At 61.7% G+C, this 21,463-nt stretch overlaps 2 protein-coding genes across 2 annotated transcripts; both read left to right on the top strand.

The window, feature by feature from the left end:
- The first annotated feature begins 3,940 nt into the window (after positions 1–3,940).
- Positions 3,941–10,790, top strand: LOC119110049 (serine/threonine-protein kinase WNK3). Its single transcript, XM_037233793.1, has 9 exons — positions 3,941–4,287; positions 4,750–4,928; positions 5,898–6,124; positions 6,663–6,820; positions 7,229–7,546; positions 8,258–8,473; positions 8,943–9,065; positions 9,542–9,661; positions 10,764–10,790. Exons 1-9 carry the CDS (start codon positions 4,021–4,023, stop codon positions 10,788–10,790), a joined length of 1,635 nt encoding a protein of 544 aa, XP_037089688.1. The 5' UTR covers positions 3,941–4,020.
- Positions 10,791–11,845: 1,055 nt separating this feature from the next.
- On the top strand, positions 11,846–15,035 carry LOC119110048 (putative GPI-anchored protein 58). The gene is made up of 4 exons (XM_037233792.1): positions 11,846–12,173; positions 13,766–13,855; positions 14,185–14,552; positions 15,029–15,035. Exons 1-4 carry the CDS (start codon positions 11,946–11,948, stop codon positions 15,033–15,035), a joined length of 693 nt encoding a protein of 230 aa, XP_037089687.1. The 5' UTR covers positions 11,846–11,945.
- Positions 15,036–21,463: the final 6,428 nt, after the last annotated feature.

Genomic DNA, 21,463 nt, shown 5'->3' with positions numbered 1-21,463 from the left:
ACGATGTGGTGTCCTAAAGCGCTCAAAAACCCACTCACTGGCCCACCCATTGACCAAGGCTTAGTGTTAGGCTCGGAACCAATGCCGCGCGATCTAAGGAGACTGGAACGCCTGGCGTCTACGTTTTTGTTGGTAAGATTTGCGAGGGCGCATGCTCAAAAATACGTTGCATAATTTGTGCCACTTCTCAATTCTGACCGAATTATCAACATTACCATTCCACCATGGCTTGACTATGTAGACACAAATTGTTGACCCATTTCGATCTACATTCGCGGAGTGCCTGTGCAACCCAGGTAAGAATTTTGTCGAAGCTTCTGAGTTCTGTCGGTTTAGGAAGGGTCCACTAAACCATTGAAAGATGAAGAACGCCGGTGTTTTACGTAATGCAGCCGTTAAACGCATGCTTTCTTCAGTCAATAGACCATACAATTCAGACAGAATTCATTTCGCGTTAGCCTCTGGATTCCTTCCCAGTTATGGAAGGTAGAAATAAAAAAGGAACAAAACATGGTCTCATTAGCAAACGGGCCATATTAGGCGATTTTTTGGGAGGGTTTTGTTACTTGCTACCAAGGGACTCTTTGCCAATCCTGTGTCCACGCCACCTTTGCCGGGGCTCTGGCTGCAAGCCCGATTGCAGCAATGATACCACCGCTGTAATGCAATGCGGACATGCCCACCCATAAGCGTTAACCCACTGCCAATTTTCTAAGTTGATCTAGGAGCTTCTTCGAGTTTGAGATACGCACGACGTTACCCAGCGAAAACCGAGAACCGAGCTGTGCCGCGCTGCGTCACGGAAAGCATTTTGACCGCCCTGACATCTATAGTGGGATATCTCGTCCATCGTAATTCTGGTGCCGAAGGATAAAACTAACAGTTCAAGGTCTGGGCGCTTGGGATACTCATATATTACCTTGTACATGCTGGTTGACGTCAGCGTTGTTTCCAAACATGGGCGCTGTTCTTGGTTGTAGCATTGCATTGAACCGGCAGAATATTAAAAGCTGAAAAGGTTGTAGTGAAGCGCCCGTTTAATATGTGATGTTACGCACGTAACATGGTTTTATTGAAACCGACTCAGATGCAACCAGACACGTGCTTTAAGGGCCCATCATGTAGGAGTTACAATGCATTGTGTTACAGCCTTGTCATTATTTTTCAATCTCCCCTCTGTCAACGTACTGGTTGCACTTGGTGTAGCATCTCGGATGTCTACACTGTCAAGCGATTGTTTAAACGCATTTCATTATCATCTACCACAACGTACCAGTATATCGCTACGCTGGGAACATTCGTTTCCCCTTGCTACACTTCATTCGTCCCATCAAACTTGAAACCCTCTTCCCTGCCTTTCCTATCGTGCAGCACGCAATCTACGGTCTGCTATTAATCCTGTCCGCGCGTTCTACTTATTATTACGTCACAAACGCAATTAAACATGTCAAATGAGTGTTTTGGATACTTGGTACTTGTAGATGACAGTTTAAGTAAGAAAGCATAACTGAGGCGTACAAGTGGAACCCAAATTGTAATTGTAAACAAAAAACAAACGCTTCTATAGCTTGACGCAGCGTTAGAAGGTGTGACAGCGCTTTAGAGCATTTGGTAAAGCCCGATCCCGACGATTTCGACGCTCTGCGTCGTAGTGAAGTCAAGTTCTTCACTGCAAGGTCGCGTGAGATGGGAGGAGGTGGGCGGCCGGGAGAGCAGTTGTGATCTTGAAAGGTTCGTCCTGGGTAATGGCCATGAATTTTGCATCACTGGCGGGGAAAAGGACACAAGGTCTACATCGAAATTTCTGTATTTGACACTTCTTTTTGGCAGGAGTGCTCACTTTGCATTCCGATGCCTAATTCTGCTGAGGTTTCACGTTTACTTGGCTCCATAATCATGAATAGAGAAAAGTATATACCTTTGTGATTGTAGAAGTTGATGCCTTTGCTATGGCACTGAATTTTAAGTTTTCTGGCCAAAGGTTTACTGCAATGTGGGCAATGTTTGGGTTTCTTGGTCCTCATAACTACATTTCACTCATATTGTATCTAGGTTGTTTATCTAAATATCATGTTTTTGCCATGTGTCAGCCATTCAGTTATGATAAGTGTTTGGTCAATTTTATAAAATTATTGTCATAATTTAGTAATGAATGCATGAAAAATACAATGATCCACAGAATAGTTAATTGCCATTGATCTCTCCAGAATTCTTAAGTTGGGTTGCTTGCTGCTTGGAGATGTAATGACCTGTGTGTTTGCATCACCATTCTTTAACATCATATGTGTGGTCATTAAAGAAAGCAAATCAATCCCACTAATTCTTTCCTCCTGATTAGGGATCACAATATGGTTTGAATAACTAAATTTATGTTAAGGTTTGCTCTTTAGTTGATAGCCCATAGTTATGCCCCATCACATTTATCTTGGCAAGTAGATGGCAAAAAGCGGTGCACATATATATAGATATCATAAGCCACAAGGTATACAGCATTTGACATTACTACCCTATAATTGGTTATGGCCTCATGCTTAGGATGTGATTTGAAAATCATGTCTAAGAAGTATTTTGCTCATGAAACAACATGCAGGCTCTGATGTTGCCTCTAAGGAGAGAAATATAAATTTTCTGGGAAATCCCACTGCTATTCTGGACTTGTTCTGTATAACATGTATTTTTTGCAATATGGTCCTCCCGACGGAGATGTCGTGTGGGGAAACTTATTGTTGGTTGGGCGTGCTTTAAATTGATTGACTGTCTGGATAAATGCGCCTTAAATTAGAGGTGACTGTGAAAACAAACAAGTCAACTGACTGAAATCTAGTTAATTTCTCACCCAACATTAAGGTAGTATTTTAGCAAAGTACTGCACTGCTAGACAATATGCCTAACTAATATGAACTGCCTTAAACTGACCAAGTTTTATGCTTTGTCATTCAAACCTTTACTTTGGCTGTGGGCTGATAGTGAAGGCTTGAATGCTGGGTTTCATGGTTTGTCAGTAATATGAAAGGCTAACATGACACATTTTTCCTTGTGACTCATTTTTAATGAAACTGTTGATTTCAGACAGAAATAACATCATTGCTGAACACAATTAGTACCATGGTGCCCAACCAATGCCATGGTGCAAGAACCATACTGTGATCAGACATGATGCCCAAGGAACCTGCCAAAAAGGACGGCGGCAGCACTACTGCTCGGAGCAATCAGAACGGCAGTGCCATGAGCAAGCTGCGGCAGTCTGGCGTCAACTTCCTGCACAAGACTGCTCAGAAGCTGGCCATGAAGGATGACGTACCAGACACCACCGAGCAAGCGGGCGGCGCCTCGCCTCGCGCGGCCGACTCGGGCTCGACCGGCGGCGGAGTAGGGGTGTCCTCGAAGCGAGATCATTCGCCGTCCACCTCCGGGCCGCTCTCGAGGCCAGAGCGCCAGTCACCGGCCGCCGGGGCGCCCGCAAAACCGGACCGTTCGCCAGCCGCCGCCGCCCCATCCTCGAAAAACGACCGACCGTCGCCCGCCACCGGCCAGTCCTCAAAGCTAGACCGCCCGCCGCTGGCCGCTGGGCCGTCCTCGAAGCAAGACCGCTCGCCGTCTGCAGCCGGTCCGTCCTCGAGACCGGACCGTCCAGCGGCCGGCGGCCAGGCGCCGAAGCCGGGCCAGATGACGGGCGGCGCGCCGTCGCGGCCCGACCGGCCGGCCGCCGCCAAGAAGGCGGTCACACCGCAGCCGGAGCCGCGGCCGCCGCCGTCGCTCAAGAAACGCGCCTTCAGCATCGACGTCGCGTCGCCATCGGTGTCGGGCGTCGGCGGCGGCGGCGGCGGCGGCGGGCGCAGGGCGGCAGACCCGGCGCGGCCGGCGCGACCGTCGGCCGTGCGGCACCGGGACCGGCCGCGTGACGCCGCCAAGGTGAGCTTCTCCTCGCGCGTGCAGCTGCTGGGCGCCGCCGACGACGAGCCGACGGAGCGCGTCGAGCCGCTGGCCGAGGAAGAGGAGTCGAGCCGCCAGGCGGAGAGCATGCGCAAGCTGGAGCGCGAGAACGAGTCGCTGCGGCACGCCATCGAGAACTACCGCGAGCTGGAGCGACGGCGCGCGTCCGGCCCGAGCGCCCCCGGCACGGCCGGCGGTGAGGACGCCGAGGACGGCGAGGAGGACGAGGTGGAGAAGGCCGTCGAGGTTTCGCCAAACGGGACGTTCCTCAAGTTCAACGAGGAGATCGGGCGCGGCAGCTTTAAGACCGTCTACAAGGGATTGGACACCACCACCGGCGTGTTCGTTCGCCTGGTGCGAGCTGCAGGTGAGCACCGCTACCGGTGTGTGTGTGTTTGGGGGGGGGGGGAGGGGGTGCAGCGATGTCAGCGCTGCTTCGCTGAATGGGGCTTGGAGGTCCAGGAGAGGATGGAAGGGGATGAGGTAGCTGCTGATTGCTTGGGCGCAGAGTACGGGGGTGGGGGGCTAGGCCGTTTACTCAGTTGTTCTTATACGATATTTTTTCTGTATTGTAGATCGGACGTATGTTGCCTCATGTTTGGGTACGTTTCTAATGGCATTGCTTGTATTTGCTCGTGACTGATCCTTGCCGGCGGCCATTTCGGAAAATATTCACGTCTGAGAAACGCTTCGGAGTGATGTGATGTTGGCTACCAGCTGGCCCGGAACTTCGCCCTTCGAAACGGCGCATACCGTCGCTATCAATCCTCTCAACACCGTACCCATACCTATCAAGCGGCGTCGCTCTGGCCACAGCTGAGCGGCAACCGACTGAGCAAGAAGGACCGCGACCGGTTCCGGGAGGAGGCTGACCTGATGAAGGGCCTGACGCACCCAAACATCGTCCGCTTCTACGACTTCTGGGAGGTGGACAAGCCGAAGCGTAGCTGCATCGTGTTGGTTACGGAGCTCATGACGTCAGGCACTCTGCGCACGTGAGTGGGCGCTGAGATACCGGCCCGCGGCCATGACCCCCTAACTACGTGCGGGAGTCCAAGTCTTGTGGGGACGTCGGCAGGCAGTCAATGGACGCAAAAGTGAGGTACAAAACCCTTCATATATGTAAGAAAGGCTTTCAGCACCCGGTATGCTAGAAGGAGCGGACGTCGGCAGGCGGTCAGTGGACGCAAAAGTGAAGTACAAAACCCTTCATATATGTAAGAAAGGCTTTCAGCACCCGGTATGATGGAAGGAGCTAGTTGAACAAAGATATAAATGATTGGCTGACATATGATATATGTCACCAACCGTTTGTACTAGATCAGCACGGCCGCCTCCACCTAGGGCGCCTGCAATTTCAAATGTCTGCTCAATATGCGCCTAACGGAGCCTGTGTGCAGCGAGTGTCACGGTATCGTGCGCTGGCCGGTTCCAGCGAAGTCAAGCCGTCTCGTGCGCCCTCGCCGACGACTCCGTCCCTCCCCACTTGCTGGGGTCGAACGTCACGAGCGGGCGCAACCAATCAACTCGAGATGCATGCTCGCAGGACCCAATCAGAATGTGGGGAAACAGAAAACCCTTGCCGATATTGGACCGTAATAAGGCGGTGAGATGACATTTGAGGCAGCATTTGTGATCGTGTAAGCATCCGCTGCGCGGAAGAAAGACGATCCGACGTGTGCCGGACGGCCAGACAGGGCTCCGAGCCCGCGCCGGCCGACGCCGTTAGAAGGCTGACTCAGCGGCAATGGCCAACAGCTGCCGACCAGCCCTGCTCTGGTCGCGCTCCCTCGGCCGCCGGCGTGCGCGATCGAGCGGGCTACGGATGCATTGTGTCCTGGAGGAGCTCAAAGCCCTACAGTAGCTGCAGCTTCGTCGCACTTTTTCATTCGTCTTTACGCTCTGTAAGTGGTGTAAGCATCGCTTTGCCGTGGTGTTTTTGCAGTTGTTTGTTTTGACCACAGGTACCTGAAGAACTTCGGCCAGAAGAAGGTGTCGCTGAAGATCATTAAGCTGTGGTGCCGCCAAATCTTGCGTGGCCTGCAGTTCCTGCACTCGCGCAACCCGCCCATCATTCACCGCGACCTCAAGTGTGACAATATCTTCATCTCGGGCACTACCGGCCAGGTCAAGGTCGGCGACCTGGGCCTGGCTACGCTCAAGAACCGGTCGTTCGCCAAGTCGGTGATCGGTGAGCACCGCTGCCGCCGCCGCCGCTGCCGGCCGCGGCTGGTCAGAGTCCGGCTGGCTCCAGCATGAGCGGGGTCGCCGGGGGCGCCGGGCTCGGCTGGCTGGCGGGACGCCTGCTGCGGGTGGTTGGCTCTGCAGACGACGGCATCGGGGGGTTCGGAGCGGGAGGCTTGGCCGCCTGACCGCGCGCGCTATGCAGGCATGCCCGGCTTCCGAGCGAACTTGAATGCCGCGTCCGGGCTCTTCCCAGGCTTCGCTGCGAGTCGCACGCCGGGGTGGGAATGCTTGCGCGACAGTGATGCGCCGATACCGGCCGCGGAGGACTTGTGCATAGTCTAGGGCAACCTCTCCACGCCTGTTTTTCGAATGTTTTTTCCACCCACCTCGGCATTGGACAAGCAACACACACGCACACATAACTACATACTTGGGCAGGCTGGCTCGTCTTAGAGCGCTCTTTGCCACTGAATGGCAGCGGACTGCCAATAGTTGATAGACGCCAGGCGGGCGCGCTCTGTTCGAACGCCTTTCTCCGCTAGGCACGCCCGAGTTCATGGCTCCGGAGGTGTACGAGGAGCACTATGACGAGGCGGTGGACGTGTACGCCTTCGGCATGTGCATGCTGGAGATGGTGACGGCCGAGTACCCCTACTCGGAGTGCACCGGGCCGGCACAGATCTACAAGAAGGTCATCACGGTGAGCGGCGGCTCCCGGCCGCATGGTGGCGCTGTGGTACGGGAGCGACCGGCCGGCGCTCCTGCAGTAGGGCAGGTGGTCAGCTTTCAGCCTGTGTGTGCAGCCTGTGTGAAATTTGCACCAATCCCCATGTTTCACGCTGTTGCTCCGTGGCTGTGATAAACATTACGATGATGGCAGTGTTCTACGTTGACGTGCTGAGTTCTAGCCTTGGTACTCAACGCTGCAGATTAGGTTGTTCGTGGGCCGTGTGGTTCAAGACCAGCGAGCGCCTCTGCCATCTCGCGAGCAAGGTGTGCGGCCTTCCCTGACGTGAGTGGCGTGTGGTTTGTACCTTCGCTTGTCTCAGCTTCCTCGCTGGACCCCGCCTGACCGGGGCCTCCGCTCCTTCCCTCCCCCCTCTCGCAGGGCATCAAGCCTTCGAGCTTCGAGAAGATCGAGGACGCGCAAACCCGCGAGCTCATCGAGTGGTGCACGCGGCTCAACAACAAGGAGCGGCCCACCGTGAAGCAGCTGCTGAACCACGAGTTCTTCGCCGAGGACTGCGGCATGCGGCTGGACGTGGCCAACCGCGAGGAGACGGTCAGCTCGGACCGCAGCGTCATCGAGCTGCAGCTGCGCGTGCTCGACGCCAAGAAGCGACGCGACACGCACAAGGAGAACGAGGCCATCCAATTCAACTACGTTCTCAACAAGGACAACCCTGAGGAGACGGCCAAGCAGATGGTGAGGCGGCACGCAGGAGGGAGGGGGGGGGGGGGGGGGTGACACGGGGAGGGGGGCAGCGGTGGAATGAGGGTCAGAGGCCTCCCGGGAGCTCCGCGGTAGAATGGCGGGTGATATAAAAGTCACTCCCTGTGTTGATGGTTAGATTGTGGCCGTCCTTGCGAAAAGTTGTGCTTTAATCTCTGGAGCTAGGGCTACATAGCCTTATCGTGTTCGGTTACATCACACGCGGCGATTACAGATAAACCAAACACTGCCAGCAGCGATTTCGTTGCCACACATTGCGGGTGCCAATTCCGTGATGTATCCATTATATTGCGCAGCATTAGGTTCCGTAGCCCCCTGTTCGTGTCGGCCGCTGGCTCCACCGACGTATTGGTGCGCCTGGTGTGCAGTCCCACTTTCTACAAGGTGTCTTGTTGGAAGGGATCAGCGGTCTAATGATGCCCTACCTCATCGCTATCCCCAAGTCGTCGTATGCTGTCCCTGCCGCCGCGGTCCGTCACCACCCTCAGCCCCTGCCGCCTCAGTCCGTCAGCACCGTCAGCCCGTCAGCCCCTGCCACCGCGGCACGGCAGCCCCCCCCCCCCCACTCAGCCCCCGCTGCAACGGTCCGTCAGCCCCCTCAGCCCCTGCTGCGGCGATCCGTCAGAACCCTCAACCCCTGCCGGCTCGGTCCATCAGCTCCGCCTCAGCCCCTGCCTTGCCCAGGTCATGTCCGGCCTGCTGGCCGAGGAGAACTGGCGCCCCGTGGCCAAGATGATCGTCAACCAGATCCAAAGCCTGGTGCGCGCCCGCGAAGAGAAGCGGCGCGAGCAAGCCGTGCCGCAGACGCAGTCGGCGCCGGCGGCCGGACCGGCGCCGACCGCCCCCGGCGCCGCCGTCCACGCTTCCGTGCACGCGTCAGCCTCGCTGCCCGCCGTCAGCGTCAGCTCGACCCCGGCGCCAGCGCCGGCCGCGGCCGCCCCCAGCCCGGCGCTGGCCGCCGCGCACGCGCAGTCGGCGCAGCAGCTGGGCGCGGCCGAGCCGGCCGCTGGCACCACCGAGGAGACGACGCCGCGGCCGACGGAGCCACCACCGGCCGGCACGCCGGGCGCGGAGGTGAGGAGACGGCTGGGGGAACAGGCAGGGGCGGCGTGTGACGTAGGTAGCCGCTGCGGAGCGGCGCCGACGAGAAGGATCGGTGAAGAGCGGAGCGCGCTGGGGAGATATGATGTGCGTGGCACTGGTATGTTGTACCGCATTATGATGTTCAGAACCTACAGCGAGCTATTTCAGACGGGCGTTGCTTATTTAGGCGTGATTAGTTCGCTGTCGGCTGTTACGTTGCGTGATAGCGATTGGGCTGGTCCTGTCGATGTCTTCGTGCCCGCTCAGCCGATGCCCGGCCCGTCAGGCACCGGTCGACACCTCCGTGTCCACGGAGAGCGACGCTGCGCTCAGCGAGAAGAAGGAGAAGAAGATCCGGCCGCGGCGGCGCAAGACCTGCGAGCGGTTGCCCCGCCTCACCGTACTCGAGGTGACGGGCGAGTCCGGGCCGCGCCCGACGGCCAGTCCCGTGACTTCGGGCCGCACGGCTGATGGGGGGGGGGGGGGGGGGGGGGAAGGGGAGCGGGCGAATGTCGTCTGCTCGGATATCACGGTTGTCTGCGGAGGTAGTGTATGTGTGTGTGTTTGGTGTGGTGAAAGGGAGGCTGTCAGACTTCCCAGCGGCGTCCCTTACATCGCCCGAGTGTTGCGGCAGTTTCGAGCCTGCGTAACCAGCTCTCTGTGCCCGGTAACACAAAATGACAGCTGTATCGACTCCCCGCTAAATCACGGACGGAACCCACACCACCAGCTCGACGGAACACGCACAGCCGCCCCACAGCGGCTCCAGGGCCGAGCCGGTGGTGTCGGTCCCGTCGGATGGCTGAAGTGTCCGGTCATACCCGCAGGTGAAGGCCGGCGGCGTCGGTCCCGTCGGATGACTGAGGTGTCCGGCCATACCCGCAGGTGAAGGGCAGCGACAACGGCCCGGTGGTGTCCTGTCTGCTGGAGACCAACCAGTCGCAGGCGATCACGTTCAAGTTCGACCTGCACGAAGCGGACGTGACAGCCATATCCTACAAAATGGTGCGTCACGCTCCCGGGCCGCGTCGGCGTGTCCGCCAGGGAGCCGGCGTGGCGCATGAATTATTCCGCGCAGCTCGCAGCGAGGTCTTGCGTGTGCTTCTTGGCCGTCCGTGCGGCTTGGCGGTGGGCTTGTTGTAGTGCCGGTGGCTGAGACGATACGACGGAGGGCTTATTGTCCGTTGACTGTGAGTACTGATGATCCGACCCTATGCGAAGTGTTGGCAACTGTCCGGAAGGGTCGGTCTGACGCAAAGCGACCCGAGCTGTTTAGAAAGAGTCTAGGTACAAATCACCTGGTAAATGAGAATTGCTTTATTGGGGTGGAAGATTCATGGTATAAATTGGAGGTTCAAACATGTACACTGAACCCGATGATACGCATGCGAAGCGATGAAAATGTTTTTTGCACTAGGATGGTGCAGCATAACACAGCATTGTATTCCTTTTGACATCTCTCCCGCCAAATGAGCTGTTTTGAGCTGTGGACCTACTGTGAGATATGGAAACTGACCTGGCCGACGTTTAATAAGCTCAGCGTCTAGTGCATCTGAAGCAGCCGTCATTACGTGACGATTGTCCAGCGTACAATCCTCAGCGCTTTCGCTCCTGCCCATTCGTACCTAGACGCGCGCGCGCTGCCCGCTGCCCACTCCTAGTCTCCCTACCAACCGGCCCACCCCCGGTCCAGACCGAACCGCTCCTGCCTCGGGTGCGCTGCCCGCCGCCCCCTCCTTGTCTCCCTTCTTACCGGCCCACCTCCGGTCCAGACCGAACCGCTCCTGCCGCCGCGTGCGTCGCTCGCCGCCCACTCCTTGTCTCCCTACTAACCGGCCCACCTCCGGTCCAGACCGAGGCGCACCTGCTGCCGCGAGACGACGCCCAGTACTTCGAGGAGCAGCTGCAGGCCATCATCGGGCTGCAGCGCGAGCGGGAGCGGTCCGGCGCGGCGCCGCCCACCGGCGACGACGACCAGGTGAGCGGCGGCGCTGGTGGGCGCGCGCGGCCACGACCGGGGGCTGGGGGACGATGGCGGCTGTTGGGCGCGCGCATGTCGGTGTGGAGTTTCGTTGACGGTTTGCAGGCACGTGGCCGGTGCTCACAGGTATACGAGTGCAACCGATTGCAGTGATTGCGACTATGAATGCGTCATTTAACGAGTGTCTATGGCTTGTGCTATTGCTGTCCCCCTACACCCTGACTTGCAATTAGATATGATTAAATGTAATTGTAATTGGACATATACAATTATAATTGAAGTCGTGTCATGGCCTTGCATTCCCGCTCGTGGTATCCGCAACTGCGAGTTTTCGAAGTCTCCTGCGTCGGCGCGCGGCGGGCGCTTCGTGCGCGTCTGACGTGCCGGCCTGCTGTCGGCAGAAGGAGGAGGCGGCGCGGCCGGCGAGCGCCGCGGCCGCCGGCGGCTCGCCCCAGCGGCGGCCCACCGACCTATCGACGGCCGCCGCCAGCCAGGTAGAGGGAACGCCCGGCGCCTTCCCCGTGCTGCTGCGCGCGCCGCACGGCCTCCAGATCGTGACGCTGTCGCCGCAGCAGCTGGCGGCGCTGCTGGCGGCGCAGCCGGCGCCGGCCGACGGCCGCGCGCCGGCGCTCTATCCCGTGGCCGCCTCGCTCCCCGGTCCGGTGACCTCCGGGGGCACGGCGCAGGCGGGGCTCTCGGCGCCGGTGGGTGGGCCTCATGCGGGGGTGGCGGCCGCGGCGGCGCCCGTCCCCACTGGGGCGGCGGGCTCCGCGGCGTTACTGCAGTCTGGGGTGTCTCCCGCTGCGACGCCGCTTCGGCCGCCCGTCTCAACCACTGGGATGGCCGCCTCCTCGGCCCCGGTCTCCTCAGCGGGCCCCGGCGGTGCCGCGCCTCCCCCCGTGCTGCCGTCCGTTCCCGCCCCTCCAGGCCGTCTTCTCCACCCCGGCCGTCTCGACCCAGGCTCGCGACGCGCCGTTTGAGCCTACCGCTCCCGGGGTGGTGTCCTCCGCCCAGCCCGTCGCTCCCGGGGTGGTGTCCTCCGCCCAGCCCGTCGCTCCCGGGGGCGTGTCCTCCGCCCGGCCCGTCGCTCCCGGGGTGGTGTCTTCCGCCCGGCCCGTCGCTCCCGGGGTGGTGTCCTCCGCCGAGTCTGTCACTCCGGCGGTGGTCCCCGGCTTGTCGGCCCCCACCGCCGCTGTAGTGCCCTCCCCGGGTCCTGCTGGTGGACTCGTCGCCGCTGTGCCCAGCTGCGGCGCAGCGCAGGGCCGGCGGGTCCACTTTGCCGCTCCGGGTGTGGTGTCCCCGCCCATCATGTCGCCGGGGCTGGGAGGAGGAGGTGCGCAGGCGTCCTGCAGCCGGCCGGCCGTCCCGTCGTTTCCGTCCCGCCCGGCACCGGGACAGGCAGCCTCGTCCCAGAGCGCCGCGCCGTCCGCGGCCGCGCTCTCTTCCGCCGGATCGTCTTCCTCCGTCCTGCCGTCGTCCCCCGTCTGCCCGCCGTCCTCTGTCGACTCTCCGAGCCGGCCGCAGCCGCCGGCGCAGGTATGTGTCCGGCGCCTGCTCGGCTCCAGTGTGCTCCCGCTGGTCTGCCGCTAGTCTAGAGCACGTGCTGCGCACGCGGCCGACCCCGGCTCGCCGCGCCCCGACCCTGGTCCGTCCCGCTGCCGCTGGTCCGGCGCCGCGTGACGGTGCGCCCCGGACCCGGGCCTGGCTCGCCCCCTCCCCAGGCCCGGTCCCAGGCGTGGTCTTGGCCATGCTGTAGTGAGCTGAGGCGGCGTGCCGGCTGTGTGCCATAGCCGTGCTTGGGCCTGGGTGTGACGCGGTGTCCTGAGTAGGACTGTCTCCGCTCGGTGTGCCGATGTGACGTGCGGGGAATGCGCAGGTGTCGTGGCAGGAATGCGACAGGTTTGCCTTCGTGTGGCGCTGCTTGTGCATCTGTCCATGCTCGTCAGACAAGCTCCGTAGACTGCGCGCTTGAGAGTGCTAGTGGCTGCTGTCACTTCTATTCCAGCTTCAGAGCGGTTGTGCTTGAAGGGGTTGGGCCTACCGCTCATCCACTATGACAACGTTTTAGTTGATGACGATGCTGCTGCAGGCGAGACGCGAAAGTGGAGGTGATTGTAGTTTTTCTAGGGTCGATGAACTCCTTTTGGCAATAGTAGGTATGCTCGTTTTTAGAGCGTAGCAGTAAAAGGCTATTTGGGTGGGCTCAATCCTTTTGAGATAGTCGTAAATGCTCTGATGTGGATTCAAACGAATACATTGCAGTTTTACGTTAGCGATGTATTATTGTGCTTCACTACGCAAAGTCAGGTAATACAGCGTGTCTAGAAAATGCGTAGCCTGTTGTTGGTCGGCATAGTTTGCACTTACCTCCCTAACTTAACACACGTTGCTTATATTTTACGTGATCATCCAGCTTGGTATTGCCCATTACAGGGACTACTTGACCTGGCTCAGCCGACTAGGCGGCACTGTGTCCCGTGTTCGGGCATTTACTGGCCATCCCTCCCACTGAGCGATGCTACCACATGCGACCGGTCAACCGCCACCGGCATGTCGGCCGGCGACGGCTCGTCCTCTGATGATGGTGGCATGATGTTGGTGGCCGACGGCTCGCCCTCTGATGATGGTGGCGTGATGATGGTGGCTGACGGCTCGCCCTCTGATGATGGTGGCATGATGTTGGTGGCCGACGGCTCGCCCTCTGGTGACGGTGGCATGATGTGGTGGCTGACGGCTCGCCCTCTGATGATGGTGGCGTGATGATGGTGGCTGACGGCAGCTCGCCCTCTGATGATGGTTGGCGTGATGATGGTGGCTGACGGCTCGCCCCCTGATGACGGTGGCGTGATGTTGGTGGCTGACGGCTCGCCCTCTGATTATGGTGGCGTGATGATGGTGGCTGACGGCTCGCCCCTGATGACGGTGGCGTGATGTTGGTGGCTGACGGCTCGCCCTCTGATGATGGTGGCGTGATGATGGTGGCTGACGGCTCGCCCCCTGATGACGGTGGCGTGATGTTGGTGGCTGACGGCTGCCCTCTGATGATGGTGGCTGACGGCTCGCCTCTGATGATGGTGGCTGACGGCTCGCCCTCTGATGATGGTGGCTGACGGCTCGCTTTGCCGCAGGCTCCCATTCGTCGCCAGCTTCGTTTCGTCGTCAGCTCTGTAGTGGAGAGCAAAGCCTCGCCCACCCTCCAGTCCCCGGCCAACGAGCAGGTGCGCTCCGAACGCGACCGACTCACTGATGTTGCCGTATCACTATCGAAATCCACTGCAGGACACTTAAACTGGGGTTGGGAAGGCAGGTTATAGCGCTGTGAAGCGGCACATTCTTTTGTAGATGCGTGGAGCATAGAATGTGTACAGGGGCCTGCAGTATGTAGGAATTGAGGAATCTGCTTGCTTGCTATGGAACGCTCGCTATTCGCGAGCTGCTGTATCATCGTCTGTGTTTGTTCCCCGGTGCTGTGGGCCGGCCGTCGCCGCTTGAGCCTCCCGTTATCCCAGCGTGAGCCGCCGCTGACGCCGGCGTCCTGCTGCTTCAGCCTCTGAGTATGCTGACGGCGGCCGGCGCGACGACCACCTCCGTCACGCCGAGCCCGCAGACGGCCGTGCTGAGCCCGGACTGGCAGAAGGCGGCCGCCACTCCGGCGGCCATTCCGGCGCTCAGTCCGGCCGTCACGTCAGGAGTGGCTCCGGGAGTCCCTGCTGGTCATCCGGCGCCGGTGGACGCAGTCGGGGCGGCTCCGGCGGCCGTCCCGCTCTCTGCCGACGGCCCTCGGCTCGGAACGGCCGCCACCTCGCCATCGCCGGCTGTCGCTCCGAACGCGCCGGCCGGCGCCTCGCAGGCGTCAGCCGCGGCCTTGCCGGCGCCGGCCGCGGCCGTGAAGACGCCGGGCGTCTCGCCGCAAACGTCGCTGGACGCCGTCGCTCCTCCGTCATCGGGCACGGCTGGCGACGGGCAGCCGGTCTCTCGTTCAGCGTCTGCCGCCCCTGCGCCGCAGAGGATGGTGGTCACGCCTGCCTCGCACGCGGGGTCGGCGACGTCCGGCCTCGCGACGGTGGTGACCGCCGCTCACCACGTCTCGCCCGACCCCGCCGCCCACCTGGGCCCGCCGGCCGGCCCTGCTCACTCTGCCTTAGGGGGCGCTCTCGCCTCTAGCGTGGAGACGCTGGCGGCCGCCGCTCTGCCGGCGTCGCTGCGGTCTCAGGCGGCGGCGGCGGCGCTCGCTCACCACACGGCCGCGGTCGGGCCGACGCCTGCGACGATCCCCTCGTCTTCCGGCGCCGCGCCGCAGCCGTGCGCAGCCACCGCCGTTGCCGAGGCGATGGCAACTGCCGCCTGCAAACCGCCGTCGGCCGCCGCCGCCGTCTCGCCCCTAAGCTCAGCTCCTGACCCGGCGGATGCTGACGCCGCTCCTGCTCCGCCGATGGGCGGCGCCGCGCCCGGTCCGCTGGCGGTGAACGGGCCGGAGAGCGCGCCGTCGGCCGACGGCGCGGCCCCGGCCGTCCTTCCGGCACCGGCGCCGGACGGGGAGAAGACCTCGCCCGAGCAGCAACCCTTGCCACAGGATGGCCCCAGCAGGTCAGTGTGGGAGTGTGTTCCTGCCAAGAGGCGCGCGGGTGACGTGTGTGCGGACTCCCCTCCACCGAACCGGACCGCTGACGTATGGTTGTAATCTGTCACCAGGCGTGATCAGTGAATGACTTAAACTGACTGACGCGGTCACGACGCCGGCGGTGCGTGGTTGTGCGTTGTGTGATGCTGTGAGCGCGCGCGCAGCAGCCGACGGCCCTCCACCAGCGCTGCCCCTCCGTGGGGCGCGTCCGCGTCCCCTGACGCCGCTTGTCCTCCCTCAGCGTGGGCAACCTGGCTCAGCTGGCCAAGCAGCTGACGCGGCTGACGTCACAGCCCCCGGAGGGAGGCTCAGCCGGCGGTGCGGCGCAGCCGGCGCCGGCGGCGGCGGCAGCGGCGGCGCCGCCGGACACGGCCGACCTCGGCCGACGGATGGCCGCCGTCGGCGCTCCGCCCGCTTCGGTAGGCACGGCCCGGGGAGCTGGCGCGGCATGCGCAGGGAAGGGGGGTACTGGGAGGTCTTTCTGCCACGATCATGCGCGGGTAATGCACCTCATTCTGACCGGTTGGAAGTTCATTAAGTCGGACTCTGGGTTTTGTTCCGCCAATTCTCAGCTATCCGTTGATAAGGTAGGTCCGGAGGCCGTGCGGCCGGCCACTGCTTCGCCGGCCGACCTGTGCACGCGTACCCTTGCCGATCCGTTCCCCCTCCCCTGCGCTGACCGCGTGGGGCCGGGCAGTCGCTGCGGGCGCCGCCTGGCGGCACGAGCTCGCCGCGCCGTCTAGCTGGCGTTGCGCGGACTCGGCACCGGCCGCCGGAGGGCCCGCGCCGCGCCCAGTGAGTCGTCCCGCACTGACGCACCTCGCGCGACTCGCCGTCCTCCCCTTCCCCGTCCCCTCCCCGTCTGGCGGGGCGAACCGTCGGTGGGGAGGGGCGGAGCAAGCCTCTCACGTGATGTGGGCGGGGCTGTCTGGCCTGCTGGGATGAATCGCTTTGGTGCGTCGTGGCATGAGCTGTTGATGGATGTGATGCATCCTGATCAGGTTGGCGCCGGTTGCGAAGTAATATTTTGGTCTTTGAGCGCGTTTAGGTCCTACTTGTTGCGAAGGTTTTTGAGTGCTCATTGGCGTCTCGGATATGTTTTTGTACGAGACGTGATACTTACACTTGTCAGCTTTTTGTTGTGTCACACTTGACCTAATTGCGCGCCTGAAAGAGACTCGATTGCACAAATATTTGTGTGCACCTGCGGTCAGAGGTCATTTGCACTCTACGCAAAAAAGTACCATATAGCGTTCATGCTGCTGCGCCCTCGCCATCCCGCACTGTCGCAGCGCCGACTGACCGCTCCCCGTCACTGCGTCCGGCCGCGTCGTCGACACTGAGACCTTGTCGGTCCGCCAACACCAGCGGAACTCAGTCAGCGACGCTTCGTCAGCCGACTGCGGCGACTGGCCGATCACGTTGACATCCGACGACACGGCGACACGGAGGTGTCCGGCGACACGGGCCCCCGGCCTCGGTGTTTCACTGACGGACACAGCCAACTCCCGGTCACCTCGACTCTCGGTCACTGCGACTGCCGGTCACCGCGACTCTCGGTCACCGTGACTGCCGGTCACCGCGAGTCCCGGTCACCACGACTGCCGGTCACCGTGACTGCCGGTCACCGCGACTGCCGGTCACCGCGACTGCCGGTCACCGCGACTGCCGGACACCGCGACGCCCGGCCACCGCGACTGCCGGTCCCCGCTACTCCTGGTCACCACGACTCGCGGTCGAGCGCGGGCCTGACCCCGGCGCTGTGTCTCCGTGTCGATGTCACTCCATTTCCGTGATTGCCTGTGTAAATGTCACCCTGCTGTCAGACGTTAAGGCTGTTATCGCCGCGACAGCAGGTGCGACGCCGCTCGACCTCTGATCCCCAGCTCCTGTCGCTACTCTGCCGAATGCTCACCCCCTCCTTCCCTCCCCCCAACGTTCGCAGTCGAGTGCCGGGAACACTGGCTGTCATGGCCTGTGTCATGTTGGCGCCGCCGGGGGACGCTGACCCCCTCCTCCGTCCGCAGTCGAGCACGGACCTGCACGGTGGGGAGGTGGATGTCATGTTGGCCCGGCCAAGGGACGCTCAGCCACGCCTCCGTTCGCAGGCGAGCGCGGCGCTGCGTGGTGGGGAGGTTAGACCGCATCGTCCTTGCACTCCGCCCCAGCCCGGAAGACCGGCGGCGTCCTGGTCGCCGGCGAGCTGTCGCGGCCGGCCAGCACCACGGAGACACCTGGCGGCGAGCGACGGAAACCGCCGCCGCTGCTACTATCCGACCTGGCCAAGGAGCTCAACAAGCTGCACGGAAAGCCGGCCATGGTGAGCCGCCGGCGGAGTCGGGATAGAGGGTGCGCGTTGACTACCTCACGTCTGGGAAGCAGAAGAACGGGGTTCGATTCCCCGCGCTGCCCACCCTTCCTGGCGGGGTGAGAGGTAGGCAACACCGTATAGCCTCAGGAGCTGAGTACGTCATGAAGTCACAGTAACGACGGAGTCGGCTTGGTCACAGGGAAACGGAAGAGGACTGCAGGAGCGTGGCGTTAGCGTACAGGCGTGACGAGAGGGAGACGTTTTGCGTTCACTTTTGCCGCGACTATTGTTGGGGAGTTCGAGAATTGCCGTGGACGACATATATTATGAAGGATTCAATGCAGGGCGTGCATGATTCGTCGGTGGTCGGTTGAATTGCCAAGGTTCCATGGAATCATCACGCTTCATATACTCGGAGCGCTCGGTAGGAACAGCCATTGCACGGCGTCTGGGTGTGACGTCACGGTCCAGCTCGCGGTTCCGCTGACCGGCTCCTCGGCCGCCCCCGGCAGCCGCACGTGACGTCCACGCCGCTGCTGTCGGCGCTGGACGAGCCGGCCGAGCCGGGCCCGCCGCAGAGCGACACCGTCGGCCCAGTGGACACCAGCCGCGGCCAGCCCGTCCACCAGATGCCGTTCCAGGTCCAGCCGTCGCAGCCGCCGCCGCCGGCGCCGCCGGCGCCGGCGGCTCCCGGCGGCGCCGGTACGTCTCATGGGGACGGTGGGGGGGGGGGGGGGAGGAGGACGGGTATATGGCGGAATGGTCGGGCTGATGGAGGTAGTGAGAAAGAGTTACGCAAGACACCTTTGCTGCGAGGTACTGCAAATACTGCCAGCGGTCAGTAAGCCGAGGACACGTATAGCGCTGCACCGTCCACCCCGCACAGCTGCTGCTATTTCTCGCATTGTTTGCAAGCCGTATGGAGCTGATGTTTGTTGTGCTGCGTTTGTGCGCAGGCATGTGTTGTCAGCGCCAGGCTTCGGTCACTGCTCATCAAAGCCCTCCCTTCGTTCATCGCGTCTGTCACCGACCTTGCTCTAGACAGCTTCAGTTCCGCGAGCCGTCCGTCCCACGCGGCTCTTCCGCCCGCGCCCGGCCCCTACCCTCGTGACGGCGCCTCTGGTCCCCGCCAGCGTCGCCGGACGGCGCCGGCAGACCGGTGCGGCGCGGCAGGTTCGCCGTCAGCCGAGCGGCGGAGGCCGGGCCGCCGCCGCCAGCACCAGCGCCAGCACCAGCGCCAGCACCAGCGCCAGCACCAGCGCCAGCGCCAGCGCCAGCGCCGCCGCCGCCTACGTCGCCGCCGCCCGAGCCCGCCCGGCCCACCTGCGTCGAGGAGATGGCGCTGTATAAAGAGCTAGTGGCCAGGTGAGGGCGCCCGGCGTCCGAGAATGGAGGGAGACTTGCTCCCGGGGACAGAGGGCGCCCTGCATCCGGGGACGGAGGGAGGCCTGCGTCCGGGGACAGAGGGCGTCCTGCATCCGCGGACGGAGGGAGGCCTGTGTCCGGGGACAGAGGGCGCCCTGCGTTCGGCGACGGAGGGAGGCCTGCGTCCGGGGACGGAGGAAGGCCTGGTACGGCCATATGCGGAACGCCACCCACAGCGTTCGGCGATGAATGTCTGAGTGTCTTTGGAGAGGGGGGGGGGGGGCAGCTCTGGGTCGCGGTGTTCGAAGAGGAGCTGATTGCGACACGCCGATGCGGTGGGTTGGCTACTTTGCGTCGGGATGTTTTTGCGGGAACATGTACCTGTGGTCAGGCCGCTAGCTATTTCCCGCAAGGAGTATCATCCAGTCTGTCAATGATTCGCCGACGTGTGCATCTCACACCGCCTTTACCCAGACTTCGATCCAACTCAACCGGCGGCCAGCAGGCACACGTATCTAGCCCGCCGAGGCTGACCTGGCGGTGGCTGTGACCTGACCCGGCCAGCGGGCGGTAGACACACATATTACGTGGTGTGGTCGAACCGGGACCTGACCCGATGGCAACCAGCGGACGCACGTCCCTGGCCCGCTGCCGCTGATCTGGGCCGTGATCCAACCCGGCCCGCAGGCAGCGGGCGAAACTGTCAGACCTGCTGTAGCGGACCTTGACCTTGATCTGACCGTGACGGGACCGGCCCGCAGGCAGCGGGCGCACTGTCGGACCTGCTGCAGCTGACCTTGACCTTGATCCGACCGTGACCGGACCGGGCCTGCAGGCAGCGGGCGCACTATCAGACCTGCTGCAGCGGACCTTGACCTTGATCTGACCCGGCCCGCAGGCAGCAGGCGCACATGTCGGACCTGCTGCGGCAGCAGGAGGCGGAGCGGGAGCAGCTGCGGCGCGAGCTGCGCGGCCGCCGTCGGCCGGCCGGCGCTGACCCCTAGCCTGGCCGCCATGCGCGCCGCGTCTGCCGGCGCTCTGTCTCGCGGCGCGCGGGCGGCAGGCGCAGCCAGGGCGCGCAGTTCGTGTCTCAGGGCGAGTACCGGGGGCGGGCCGGGCCGCTGGCCGCCGGCGCGGTGACTGACCCCCGGGGTAACGCCGCCGGCGTCGGGCGGCTGGAGACCGCCGCTGGATCTGACCTACCGGGCTTTCACGTCTCGCTGCGTCTGCAGCGGCGGCGGCGGCAAGTCAGCCGGTCTGAGCAGCCGTGGGAGGTGCAGTGATGGAGCTTCATAGTCCCAGGGAGGGCGGGAAGGGGGAAGGGGGAGGGGGGGGGGCGAGGGTTGACAGAACGCCTAACTCTGTGCGAGGAGCATGGCGGGCATGGTGGTGGCCTCCTCGGCGACACAGATAACTGCACAGGGTTGAAGTAGATGCGACATCAGGGCGGAGCGTTTTGTGATGGCGTTTTGGCGACAAGTAGGCCACCAGGGTAGCGGCCACATAAGGCGTGTCATGTGGAGGAGGGACGAGGCGCGAGGGGATATGCCCACGTGATGCTGGCGGCTTACGGCGGGCCGCCACTGGTCCTGGCTGAGCTTTGCTTGCGGCCATTCAACCGGTGCCATACTGATGATGCCACGCAATGCAGATAGCGAGGGCACGTATTTTGCCCGGTTTTCTGTCGGTGCACGTGAGTTGACGGTGGGGGCCTCTGGTTGGTGCAATACCGGCGAGACCGCCGTTTGTCGCCGCAGGGTATACTCTGTCGCGGAGGCGCGTTGCTGAGAAGGAATTTGTGGCCAGTGACAGCTTTCATCCCGTGCAATGTTGACGAGTTTGTGTGATGCGTCCCAGGGAGATGTAGCGATGGGCCTTTGATAAAGCGCTGCTGGAACCGTATTGCTTTGCCATCCTCTCAGTCGAATTACTGGCCAGACGGCATGACTGGAAATACTCGCGGTCTGTTGACCGTTGATGTCGTTTACAGTTGTCAATGCTTGTACGCGTGAATAAAGACATCATGTCACCGAAAGACACTATGCTACTCGAGAATACAGACTTCATACGAGCCCGTGTCTGGTGGATTACAACAGTGCTGTGGGGATTCGGAATGCCGGTGCCCCTCCCCCCTCCACACACCCTATCTGCGATGCTGCTGGCGACACTAGCTAAGCGTTTTGAGCCCCAGCTGGGCGCAGAACCAAACTAACGGTAAGCAATCGTTTGGTTTGTTCTCACACTGTCTTAGTTGAATGCGGCGAATGCCATTGCCGGGTACTCTTCTCACGTGTATCTTAAGCCGAGCAGCCGCGGCTTGCTCGGATGCATTGCTCCGAGCGGTAGTCGGGAGCTCTCGTATTGGGTGCGGCGTTGGGGTTCGTGAGTCCGAACAGCACACTGGGTAGGTGCTGCTGTTTGTGTCAGCAATGGCACACTCCGCATGCTTAGTGGACTCCGTGCTCATGAACTTCTGATGTGATGCTGAAGGTCTTTAAGGAGTTTGCAACTGTCTGTATTTTTCACGCT

This window comes from Pollicipes pollicipes, unplaced genomic scaffold, assembly GCF_011947565.3.
Source record: "Pollicipes pollicipes isolate AB1234 unplaced genomic scaffold, Ppol_2.1 Scaffold_7231;HRSCAF=8579_pilon_pilon_pilon, whole genome shotgun sequence".
NCBI lineage: Eukaryota > Metazoa > Arthropoda > Thecostraca > Pollicipedomorpha > Pollicipedidae > Pollicipes > Pollicipes pollicipes.
This window is presented reverse-complemented; position numbering and strand designations above follow the sequence as displayed.